This window comes from Tachyglossus aculeatus, chromosome 9 (genome assembly GCF_015852505.1).
Source record: "Tachyglossus aculeatus isolate mTacAcu1 chromosome 9, mTacAcu1.pri, whole genome shotgun sequence".
NCBI lineage: Eukaryota > Metazoa > Chordata > Mammalia > Monotremata > Tachyglossidae > Tachyglossus > Tachyglossus aculeatus.
The window spans coordinates 66,011,730-66,024,832 of record NC_052074.1 but is presented as its reverse complement, the minus strand read 5'-3'; the positions used below and the strand labels follow the sequence as shown (position 1 = coordinate 66,024,832).

Sequence of the window (13,103 nt, the reverse complement as noted above, 5' to 3'; positions counted from 1 at the left end):
GAGTTTTAGACGGTGGGCAGACATCCAGATGGAGATGTCTTGAAGGCAGGAGGAGACACGAACCTGAAGGGAGGGAGAGAGAGCAGGGGCAGAGGTGTAGATTTGGGTGTCATCGGCATAGAGATGATAGTTGAAGCCGTGGGAACGAATGAGTTCACCAAGGGAGTGATTGCAGATAGAGAAGAGAAGGGGACCAAGACTGACCCTTAAGGAACCCCTACAATAAGGGGATGGGATGGGGAGGAGGAGCCCACAAAGGAGACTGAGAATGAATGGCCGGAGAGATAAGAGGAGAACCAGGAGAGGGCGGAGTCTGGGAAGCCAAGTTTGGATAGCATGTTGAGGAGAAGGGGGTTGTCCACAGTGTCGAGGGCAGCTGAGAGGTCGAGGAGGATTAAGATAGAGTAGGAGCCGTTGGATTTGGCAAGCAGAAGGTCATTGGTGACCTTTGAGAGGGCAGTTTCGGTGGATTGTAGGGGGTGGAAGCCAGATTGGAGGGGGTCAAGGAGCAAATTGGTATTGAGGAATTCGAGGTAGCGAGTGTTGACGACTCATTCAAGGAGTTTAGAAAGAAATGGTAGGAGGGAGATAGGGCGATAACTAGAAGGGGAGGTGGGGTCAAGAGAGGTTTTTCTTAGGATGGGGGTGGTGTGGGCGTGTTTGAAGGCAGAGGGGAAGGAACCAGTGGAGAGTGAGTGGTTGAAGATGGAAGTTAAGGAGGAGAGGAGGGATGGAGTGAGAGATTTCATAAGATGAGAGGAAATGGGGTCAGAAGCACAGGTGGCCGGAGTAGCACTTGAGAGGATGGAGGAGATCTCACCTAAGGATACTGCTGGGAAGGATGGGAGAGTAGAGAAGAGCAGGGGGGTTGGAGAAGGGGGAGTAAAAGCCGTTGGATTTGGCAAGTAGGAGGTCATTGGTGACCTTTGAGAGGGCAGTTTTGGTGGAGTGTTGAGATTTTCCCTGTGGAGGGTGGGTATGCTGAGGGGCTGTGTCCTTCTTCTGTGGAAGGGGAGGAAAGGGACACAAAGGACTCATTTGAGTCACAGAATCAAATCCGTCCCTCCCCAACACCCATAACCCCCCCCCACACACACACACACACCCTTCCCAACTCCTGAGGAGCAAACCAATTTATCATGGTCCATTAAGAAAATGGTTGTCTATCAATGGGATGTGACAGACTGACTGAAAAAGTATTGCAGCTACAGGGAAGAAACACCAGGATATTAAAAAAAACCCTCTTAGCATCCAACAGTATCCAATGTTCTCTCCTAATGGAATATCTAGATTTATCAGGTTTAACAAAACCATTTTAACCAGCTTCTAGAACAGTTTCACCAGCTTCATCTACAGTGTGGCCTGAAACAAGCAGTGTTTCTTAGGGGATAGAGCGTGGATATGGAATTCAGAAGCACCGAGGTTCTAACCTCAGCTCCACCACTTGTCTTCTGTGGAACCTTGGGTAAGTCACTTATCTGTGCCCTAGTTCCCTCATCTGTAAAATAGAGATTAAGACTGTGAGCCCCATGTGGGACAGTGAACTGTGTCCAATCTGAACAAGTTGTGTCTAACCCAGCTGGCCCAGTACCTGGTAGTACAGTACCTGGCACATAGTAAATGTTTAAAAAATATCAGATCAAGAAAAAAAGTCACCTCATATCAACAGACAAGACAGGAAGGCAGTCAACCCACTGTTTGCTCTGGTATTCTAAAACATCTTACAAGTAAAATATGGGGACCATTAAAAATTTACTATTTTGGAAGGTAAAATCAGAGGTACTACTAAGACTAATCATGCCATTTTTTTCTATGTGTAAGAAAGTCACAAAACAATTATGAATTAAAACAGCATTTATAAGGTACCCAAGGCTTTGGGAGGCAGTAGAGCCTACTGGGAAGAGCCTAGATCTGGGGGGCAGAAGGTAGGGGCTCCAATCCAGGCCCTGCCAATTGACTTTGGGTAAGTTCTTTAACTTCTTTGTGCCTCAAATTCCACACCTGTAAAATGTAGTTTAAACATCTCCATTCTCTCCTCTTTAAACTATGTGGAACATGAACTGAGTCTGATCTTAGTGTGTTGTATCAACCGCACCACTTAACACAGTGTTCAGCACCATTAGTAAGCGCTTAACAAGCACAACAACTACCATATTGTAATTGTTATGAACATTATCATTATTATTAATAATTATAAAAATTAACTGTACAACAATACAAATGATATATTGTATAAATATCCGTTATAAGCACATCCAGTACATAAATAATTTACAAAAACATGTATACTGTATAAATAGTACATATACCAATTATGATCATGATTCTGATAATTATGAGACTTTGGGTGACATCTTTTATTTTTTATTCTATCCTCTAAGAATATCTTGAAACTTCATGTTCCAGTCAGAGCTATTCTGGATGGGAAGCAACCTGGCTGCTGATGTCATACTGGTCACTAAGTTACAGCTTTACTGGCACACGTGATTGCAGCTGTCAACAGACAGGCTATTGTTGGGCAGACATATCATTGTGTCTGAAACTGTGCCTAGCTAGGGCAAATCATTTGGCCTTTGAAGGGTCGATTTACTGGATCCCTTGCATGTTTTCTGAACTCACCAGATTTCAGTTGGCTATTCATTTTTTTGTTTCCTTTTTTTTCTCCCCCCCCACCCCCCACCCCGTGGGAGATGCCTCCTCAAGGTCTATTTCTGGCCATCCTCATCGGGTCTGCCGTCTCGGTGGAATTGGGCCACAGTTTCTGCAACAGGGAACTGTGGGCTAGAGTGGGATGGGAGATTCTTCCTGAGGAAAGGCCTAAATTGAAGCTTCCACATCAACCTTCAACTTACTGTTTGCCTTACCCTCTGGACACATTCTGCAGCAGTTTTTCCACCTTCAAACTATTCGACAACGTTATGGATTTTCTCAGTGCTCTTCTGATAGCCCAGCATTTAATCCCACTAGCTCGATCTGCACATAATCTTTGGACCAAATGGAAACGGCATGTAAAGAAGGTGAATTAGTGATGCGAGTGGTAGCTGAAAGTTAGTTTAAGGATTGCATTTGTATGTGCCCATAGTATAGATCAAAAATGCAAATTCCTAAAGCATTGTCACAAAACAAGGTGACCTTGTTAATGATTAGTTCACCTCCCATTTGGTAAGCTCATTTTATTTTGGCATTCATTAACTAACCAGGTTCCAAGCACTGTGCCAAGTGTGGGAAGAGGTGAAAAAAAGTTTAATTTATTCAGTGGTCTTTGTTGCGAGCTAACTGTTTGCAGTGCACTGGACTAAGCCCTTGGTAGAGTACAGTGCATCAGAGTTGGTAGCTGTGTTCCTTTCCCACAAAGAGTTTATCAGTATAGAGGGGACGATGAACTAAGCTCTTCAACAGATTAGATGGAAAAAGGCAAGAGACCACACCAGGATTTAAAGTACTCAGCTCAGAGGTCTGCACACAGTAAGCGCTCAATGGATTGCCTGATTGATTGACGAGCTAAGAGTCATGGGCCAAGCCAAGAGAGAAAGTTAATTTCAGGATTTCACAAATGATACAATGATGTAACTAGGTTACCTCTACTGTAAAGCAGCATGGGACTGGTGGAAAGAACCCGGGCCCAGGAGTCAAAAGGACCTGGATAACTAATACCGGCTCAGCCACCTATCTATCGTGTGACATTGGGCAAGTCACTTAACTTCTCTGTGTCTCAGTTACCTCATCTGTGAAGTAGGGATGAAGACTGTGAGCTATATGTGTGTCCAACCTGATTCTCTTGTGTCTACCCCAACACATCCCCTCCTCAAAAATCTCCAGTGGCTACCAATCAATCTGCGCATCAGTCAGAAACTCCTCACCCTCGGCTTCAAGGCTCTCCATCACCTCGCCCCCTCCTACCTCACCTCCCTTCTCTCCTTCTACAGCCCAGTCCGCACCCTCCGCTCCTCCACCGCTGATCTCCTCATTGTACCTCGCTCTCGCCTGTCCCGCCATCGACCCCCGGCCCACGTCATCCCCCGGGCCTGGAATGCCCTCCCTCTGCCCATTCGCCAAGCTAGCTCTCTTCCTCCCTTCAAGGCCCTGCTGAGAGCTCACCTCCTCCAGGAGGCTTTCCCAGACTGAGCCCCTTCCTTCCTCTCCCCCTCGTCCCCGTCTCCATCCCCCCATCTTACCTCCCTCCCTTCCCCGCAGCACCTATATATATGTATATATGTTTGTACATATTTTTTTACTCTATTTATTTATTTAATTTATTGGTACATATCTATTCTATTTATTTTATTTTGTTAGTATGTTTGGTTTTGTTCTCTGTCTCCCCCTTTTAGACTGTGAGCCCACTGTTGGGTAGGGACTGTCTCTATATGTTGCCAATTTGTACTTCCCAAGCGCTTAGTACAGTGTCCTGCACATAGTAAGCGCTCAATAAATACGATTGATGATGATGATGATGATGATGATGTTTGGCACATTCACTCATTCATTCATTCAATTGTATTTATTGAGAATTTACTGGGTGCAGAGCACTGTACTAAGCACTTGGAAAGTACAATTTAGCAACAGATTGAGACAATCCTTGCCCTAAAACGGGCTCACAGTCTAGACGGGGGAGACAGACAACAAAACAAAGCAAGTAGACAGGCATCAATAGCATCAAAAAAGATAAATCGACTATAGATGCATACATTTCATTAATAAAATAAACAGAATAATAAATATGTACAAATAGTACACAAGTGCTGTGGGGTGAGGAAGGGGGCAGAGCAGAGGGTGGGAGTCGGGGTAATGGGGAGGGGAGGAGGAGCAGAGGAAACAGGGGCTCAGTCTGGGAAGGCCTCCTGGAGGAGGTGGGATCCCAGTAGGGCTTTGAAGGTGGGGAAAAGATCTAGTTTGGCAGATAAGAGGAGGGAGAGCATTCCAGGCCAGAGGTTAGGATGTGGGCCAGGGGTCAATGGTGGGATAGGTGAAAATGAGGCACAGTGAGGATCTTAGCAGCAGAGGAGAGAAGTGTGCGGGCTGGGCTGTAGGGGGAGAGATTTACACATAGTAAGCATATAACAAATCCTGAACAAGAAGCAGAGACGCAGGGGTTAGACTTTTTGTTCTCTTACAGGATTGTCTCATGTATCCCAAAAGGACACACTCTCTAAAGTGCCCCACAGCATAACCTGTCAGAAAAGGCACAGGCCTCGGATTCTAGTCCCCAGGTTCTAGTCCAGGCTCTACAACTAGCCTGCTGGGGGACCATGGGCAAGTCACCTAACCTCTCTTTGTCTCAGATTTTCATCTGACAATGAGGATAAGATCCCTACTCTCCCTCCCTCTTAGACTGTGAACTCGATGTGGGACAGGGACTGAGTCTGATCAAATGATCTTGTATCCACCCTAGCTCTTAGGCCTTAGTGTGCTTGGGCACTCAATAAGTGTTGAGTAATTGTCATCATTATTAAAGCCCCGATTCCATTTTTTAATGATACTTGTTAAGTGCTTACTTTGTGTCAAGTGCTGCTGTAAGCACTGGGGGTGTTACAAGTTTATTGGGTTAGGCACAACTCTCAGTCTGAGTTGGAGGGAGGAAGCCCACTGTGGGCCTGGGATTGTCTCTTCATTGTTGAACTGAAATATGTAGTACAGTGCTCTACACACAGTAAGCTCTCAATAAATACGCTTGAATGAATTTAATCCCTATTTTACATATGAGAGAACTGAGGTACAGAGAGGTTAAGTGACTTGCCTATGGTCCCCCAGCAGGCTAGTTGTAGAGCTGGGACTAAGTTAAGTTAAGCAACTCGCCCAAGATCATGCAGCAAGCAAACCACAAAGCTGACATTAGAAGCCAGGTCTTCTGACTACTTGGCTAAGCTGCTTCTTCCTCTGAGTTGGTTTAATAACATAATCCTGACCTTTGGAAGTCCCTTATTTCAATCAGCATTTATAGGACAAGGAATAAAACTGGGTTTGGGCCCCTAGAAAGAAAAAAAATGTTTTACTCTGTTGTTTCTTTTTCCTCTTTAGCAGGAAAGAAACCCTTCCTCAGCTTTCACGTGTAAGAAATCCAAGGCTCAGTCCATCCATAGAAAGAAACAGATTCTGTCAAGTCTCATCATCACAGCACGGAGGCTGAAAATTTTCCTTAAGCAAGCAAACCACCAGCGCAGGAAGAAAATGTGCAAACACGGGCATGCTGGAAAAAAGCCAAAAGCAGATGCAAACGAGTGGGCGTTCCCCATTTTCCCCATTTGTCCCCACACCCCCCCGCCGAGCTTGGAAACGCTAACCGGAGACAGGTCCTTTTGAATATTTCCCAAACTGCTGCTGTTCGGATTGCTTTGTGCATAGTATGTTTTTAGTCCGTTGTAAATACATTCAATTTAATTTCATGTATTAAATTTTAAAGAAAGCTTTCATTTTTGTCACTTTTGTTTCCTTTGTAGTTGAGGGCAGAAATTTGAATTTTTGGAAGAGTTCTATTATTAATAGACATGTCCTCATTATAATCAAGCAATCCTATTTGTTGAGTACTTACTGCATGCAGGGCCCTGCACACTACATGCTTGGGAAAATACAACATCACAGTATAACAGAGTGTGTAGGCAGGTTCCCTGTCCACAATGACCTTACAATTGAGAACACTTTTATACGTATCAACTCAAACAGCTGCTATTGAGCAGCTTGTTCTCTCTTCATAGCCTCTTGGAGAACTCTGTCCTTTGTTCTCATGGACCTTGTGGAGGTCCACCCTACAAGTCCTGCCAGGTCAATCCTGAGGACTCTCCCAACTCCCCCCTCTCCCCAAGATCATTAGAGCCCCACCATCAGCTCGGCTCCACTCCCCTTCCTTAGTGTGTCACCATCTATCACCCTCCCCACCCTCAAAACCCTCCAAAAACCATATCTCCTCCAAGAGGCCTTCCCTAACTAAGCCCCCATTTCCCTTATCTGCCCTCCCCTCTGGGTGGACCCCGTACTTGGTGCTGTACTATTCCCTTGATTTTTTGGGGGGAGGAGGAGAGAGGGCTGCCCCAGGGTGGGTGTTTTGGTGGGGGCAGGACAGGGCCCGGAATCCACTCTCCCGTGAGTTTCTGCCTCTGCATCTGTCCACCCATCCTCTCCTGGTCCCCCTGCCCGAGCAGCCTCCAAAATGGGGTGTCCGTTGGGTGGGTGTATATATGTTTGTACATATTTATTACTCTATTTATTTATTTTACTTGTACATATCTATTCTATTTATTTTATTTTGTTAGTTATGTTTGGTTTTGTTCTCTGTCTCCCCCTTTTAGACTGTGAGCCCACTGTTGGGTAGGGACTGTCTCTATATGTTGCCAATTTGTACTTCCCAAGCGCTTAGTACAGTGCTCTGCACACAGTATGCGCTCAATAAATACGATTGATGATGATGATGATGATGATACTCACCCCAACCCCTCAGCACTTACTGACATATCCTTATACTCTAATAATCATTAAGCATTATGGTATTTCTTAAGCACTTACTCTGTGCCAGGCACTGTAGTAATCACTGGGATGGATACAAGCGAAACAGGTTGGAAACAGTGCCTGTCCCATGAGGGGATCACAGTCTCGTGGAGATCACAGTCTCTATCCCCATTTTTACAGAGCAGATAACAGCCACTGGCAAGTGAAGAGACTCACTTGCCCAAGGGCACACAGGCAGACAGGTGGAGGGGCTGGGATTAAAACCCATGACCTTCGGACTCCCAGCTCTGTTCTCTATTATGTATATATATATACATAATACATATATATATATAATTCTATTCATTAATAGTGATGCTATTGATGTCTGTCTACTTGTTTTGTTTTGTATTGTTGTCTGTCTCCCCCAGCCAGACTGTGAGCCTATTGTTCAGTAGGAATTGTCTCTGTTGCAGAATTGTACTTCCCAAGCGCTTAGTACAGTGCTTTTCACACAGTAAGCACTCAATAAATACGATTGAATGAATGAATAAATGAATGAATGAATATCCACTTCACTATGCTGCTTCTCTACCATTTCCTCTGTCATTCATTTAAAGGTCATTCATTCATTCATTCAATCGTATTTATTGAGCGCTTACTGTGTGCAGAGCACTGTACTAAGCACTTGAGAAGTACGTCAGCAACACATAGAGATGGTCCCTACCCAACAGCGGGCTCACATTCTAGAAGGGGGAGGTCCCCCTGCTGACTGGAAGCTCTTAATGGGTACAGTTCATGTCTAACAACTCCACTGTATTGCACATTCCCAGGGGCTGCATGGAGGAAGTACTCAATGAATGTAATGAATAAATACCATTGACTGCTTGGATTATAAGGGTCTAGAGTCTTCAGGTCTAGAGTCTTCACATGCAACTGACTCTCCCTGACCCTGGTCCTATGTTAGCTGAGAATATGGGGAGGAGACCCTGAGACCCCAGGGGCCCCGGTCGAGGTTGAGGATTTGGACTTCTGTCTTCCTTCTTCTTTTTCCTTCTTATCCATAAGAAGTACTTATTCCTCTTAGTACAGTGTTCTGCACATAGTAAGAGCTTGATAAATAAAATCGATTAATGGAGGTTGAGACAGGTGACTTCTCAGGCACCTATAACTCTAGTCTCCTTTCCAAATCCTTGCACTATGCTTGTGTGTCAAAGAGCAAGATGGTCCTATCTTTTAAATAAAGAGATTAATGAATTGTGGTACTTATTAAGTGCTTACTATGAGTCAAGCACTGTTCTAAGCACTGGAGTAGATACAAGATTCAGTCATTCATTCAATCGTATTTACTGAGTGCTTACTGTGTGCAGAGCACTGTACTAAGTGCTTGATAAATGGGTTAGACACAGTCCCTGTCCCAAAGGGGGCTCCCAGTCTTATTCTCTATTTTACAGATGAGGGAACTGAGGCACAGAGAAGTTGTGTCATACACAAGCAGACAAGTGGAGAAGCTGGGATTAGAACCCATGTCCTCTGACTTCCAAGCCTGTGCTCTTCCCTCCAGGCCATGCTGCTTCCTTTTTTACCACACAGAGTCTCAGAATATTCCAACCCAGTCCACAGACATTTAAGGTTTGTCTTGTCCTGGTTGATCATGTCCAAATGTAAATGGGACATTACTCCTTGAGTGATTTATACTGGGTGAGAGCAAGGGAAAACAGACTGAAACAGAAAAGAAAGGAGCGTTCTTCTACTGACTGAATATAAACTAGGCATCTTTATTGGTTTCAATCCCAGCAACCCAACGTCTTTACAAAAAAGGGTGGGAGATGTAGGGAGGAGAACCGATTCAACTGTCCATTCCACTAGCCTCTGTTCAAACAGACCCATCCCAGCTGGGGCTCTGAATCTGATGCTTGTTCTGACACTGGCACACTCTTTCTGACATGAACTAACTCTTCTGCCAGGAAACTCAGGGCACTTTATGGGGAGAGGAAAAGGTTTGCTAATAGTTTTTCTTCATGAAACTTTTAATGATCTTCAAATTCCTCCCAATTACTCAAAATGGTATTTTTCACTTGGTTACACTCTTCAGTGCTGAAAGGGAAGAAAGAGGAAGAAAAGGGAGAAAATCGAAACAGCATGGCCTAGTGGAAACAGCACGATGCTGGGAGTCAGGAGACCTGGGTTCTAATCCCAGCTCCTCCACTTGTCTGCAGTGTGATTTTGAGCAAGTCACTTAACTTCTCTGTGCTCTAGTTACCTCATCTGTAAAAAGGGAATTAAGATGGCAAGGCCCATGTGGGACATAGACTGTGTCCAATATTGGATCTACCCCAGTTCTGAGGACAGTGCCTGGTACATAGTAAATGACTAATAAACACTATTAAAATAAATTCGGTATTTCAGATCGTTAGCAGCAATCTTTGGCCTGTAGTTTGAAGACAATTTTGCCAATGGTGAGATTGGAGCATGAGTGTTTTGGAAAGGGAACTTCTTTTACACCTACACACTTTGTCCTTTCAGATGGAGCAGTGTGTCTTTTCTGGCCCTTGCCATTTGGGTGAGAGTGTTTCTGACACCAATGGTTCACAGGGGAAAGGAATGTTCTACCACCGAAGAATGTGCCCGTGAGTGGTTTTTCAGTAGTGGTTATAGTGTGTGCTTGAGTTTTATCCACACTCTCCTCATGGTGCCATTGTGCTGAGGGGCTCACATTGTGAAACAGCTGGTAGGGAGAAGAGGCTCAGGTTGTGTTCACAGAACAATGAGATCTCAGTGACAGCAGACACCACTGTGCCTCTCAGAAAAAAACAGCAAAAGTCATTACAAAAGCATGTTCAACGGTAAAGGCAATGACACAGCAATGAATGAAATATGCAGTTCTCATCTGCACAACTATACAGGACAGAGGCAAACAGCGGAAGCATCAGAAAAGGGAGCAGGCAGACATGGTCTATCAATGTACTTGGATCTGTGACCTTTGGACATTTGATATTTGCCCCACTCCCAATCCCACAGCACCTTAATATAAATTAATATAAATTTATTTACATTCTAAATTTATTTAAATTCTAAATTTAATTATATATAAAATTAATTCATAGTAATATCTGTGTCCCTCTTCATATTGTAAGCTTATTAAGGGCAGGGAACATGTCTGATAATTCTGCTGTGTTGTACTCTCCTGAGCACTTAATAGGAGCATCATGACATAGTGACTAGACCACGAGCTGAGGAGTCAGAAGGTCATGGGTTCTAACCCGGGCTCTGCCACATGTCTGCTGTGTGACCTTGGAAAATCACTTCACTTCTCTGTGCCTCAGTTACTTCATCTGTAAAATAAGGATTGAGACTCTGAGCCCCACATGGTACAGGGACTGTGCATATGTTGCCAACTTGTACTTCCCAAGCGCTTAGTACAGTGCTCTGCACACAGTAAGTGCTCAATAAATATGATTGATTGATTGATTGATTGATTAACCCAATTTGTTTGTATCCACTCCAGCGCTTAGTAAAGTGCTTGACACATGGTTAGCATTTAACAAATACCATTAGTAGTAGTAGTAGTAGTAGTAGTAGTAGTAGTAGTAGTAGTAGTAGTAGTAGTAGTAGTAGTAGTAGTAGTAGTAGTATTGATAGGGCTCTGCCCATAGTAGCTGATTGATTGACTGTCATTTCAGGGGACACCTGACTTTGACTTCAGGGCAGATTTGAAGATCAGAGCCCAGTGAATGTCTGACTGAAAAAACACCAAAGCCTTCTCCAAATGTTGGGGCCACTGGGGCATGGGACCCATTATCTTTCAGCTTGTTCTGGTCATGGACCTGGGATATCAACCAAATTTCTGGCCAGTCCAAATGCTGCAAGTGACCCCAAAGTTCCTGAGTAATGATTTCTCATTACCACCCCCCATCCCACCCAGGGCTCCAGTCAAAGAGTGCACAGTATGGAAGTGAGCAGCCCCTCAGCTCTGTCACTGAGCTCTAGAACACTTACTTTGCATAAAAGTCTGGGAGTCTGAAGGACCTGGGTTCTAATCCCATTGCACCACTTATCTGCTTTGTGGCCTTGAGCAAGTCACTTAACTTCTCTGTGACTCATTTACCTCATCTGTAAAATGGGGATTAGAACTTTAGCCCTATGTGGTGCAGGGACTGCGTCCAACCTGATTATCTTGCACCTACCCAGTACAGTGCATTGCACATAATAAAAGCTTAACTAATACCGCAATACCACAATTATTATTATTATTATTGCTAATAATAATAATACTTGCTTGGTAGAGTATGACAAAATAGAGTTGGGAGGCACATTCCCTGTCCACAATAAGACAGTCTAGAGGGGTAGACAGACATTTAAATAAATAAATAAATTACAGATATATACATAACCACTTGGGGCTTGGGTTGGGGGCCAGGAGCAGAAGATCCACTATTCCCCAGAAGCACCTGTTTTGGATTAGCCAGCTGAAAGAATACAGAAAAAGACAGGTAAGCTGTGTGGAGTTGAAGTTCACACTTTCCTCCATGGGAAAGGGATCCCCACCTTTCATGGGCTAGGCTGCACTTGGAAGGGGTACGGAGGGTGAAAACAATAGAACAAATGGAAAGAGGATTTACTCAACTTGCTGGCCTTATGCTACCTAATCCTGGGTCTGGGCTGATGAGTGTAGACTAAGTTAGCCTGTGAAATTCCCAACAGTTAACAATGCTCTATTTTTCTTGACCCCCATATAAATCCTCTAGACTGTAAGCTTGTTGTTGGCAGGGAACATATCTGTTTATTGTCCTGTTATACTCTCCCGAGCATTTAGTACAGTACTCTGCACAAAGTAAGACCTCAATAAATACAATTATTTATTGCAGCTGACTGAAAGGTAGCAGAGGTAGTTGTGTTTAAAGTGGTCCTGATTCGGAAAAAAAAAACGGCAAAGAAGAATTTGAGAAGGGGCAGGAGGAGGGTTTAAATGAGTTAATGTAGACCCAGCCAAAGAATAATGGGAGCATGGAGACCATCTGGTTCAATATAGGAAAAATGTTGAATGGATGTTCAAAACCACAAGCAATGATACATACTGGTGAAACAGTTAGAAAATAGAATCCCTTATCCTGAAATCTAGTCACTGCAAGGGCCTGTGAAGATCAAAAGGGGAAGAAAACCAAAAAATTTCAGTTGTTTGGCGTTTCCTTGCATCGAATGTTCTGAAAATTCTCCCTATGCATCCTCCTGGCAACGGAGAACAAATGATGCTTTTCTACTAATGAGCAGGTGGAGATATGAGTAGAAAAGTATCATTTGTTCTCAGTTATCAGGAGTATGCAAGGGGAGAAGGGGAGTGGATAGATATTCATGAGCAGCAGCAGTGCACAACTTAATTCTGTCACCAAATTCTGCTCTCTGGGGATTTTTTAATGGTATTTGTTAAGTGCTTACTGTGTCCCAGGCCCTGCACTAAGCACTGGGATAGATGAAAGCTAATCAGGTTGGACGCAGTCCCTGTCTCATATGGGTCTCAGAGTCTTAATCCCTGTTTTCAGAAGAGGTAACTGAAGCATAGAGAAGTGAAGTGACTTGCCCAAGGTCAAACAGCAGAGAAGTGGCAGAGTCAGGATTAGAATCCCGGTCTTCTAATTCCCAGGCCCAAACTCTTGTCTATTAGGCAACACTGCTTCCAGAGGTAGAGA

The 13,103-nt window shown here is 44.1% G+C and overlaps 1 protein-coding gene across 1 annotated transcript; it reads left to right on the top strand.

The window, feature by feature from the left end:
• The first annotated feature begins 2,589 nt into the window (after positions 1-2,589).
• LOC119932577 (testis-expressed protein 50-like) lies at positions 2,590-6,348 on the top strand. The gene is made up of 2 exons (XM_038751890.1): positions 2,590-3,017; positions 6,016-6,348. Exons 1-2 carry the CDS (start codon positions 2,691-2,693, stop codon positions 6,295-6,297), a joined length of 609 nt encoding a protein of 202 aa, XP_038607818.1. The 5' UTR covers positions 2,590-2,690; the 3' UTR covers positions 6,298-6,348.
• The last annotated feature ends 6,755 nt before the right edge of the window (positions 6,349-13,103 follow it).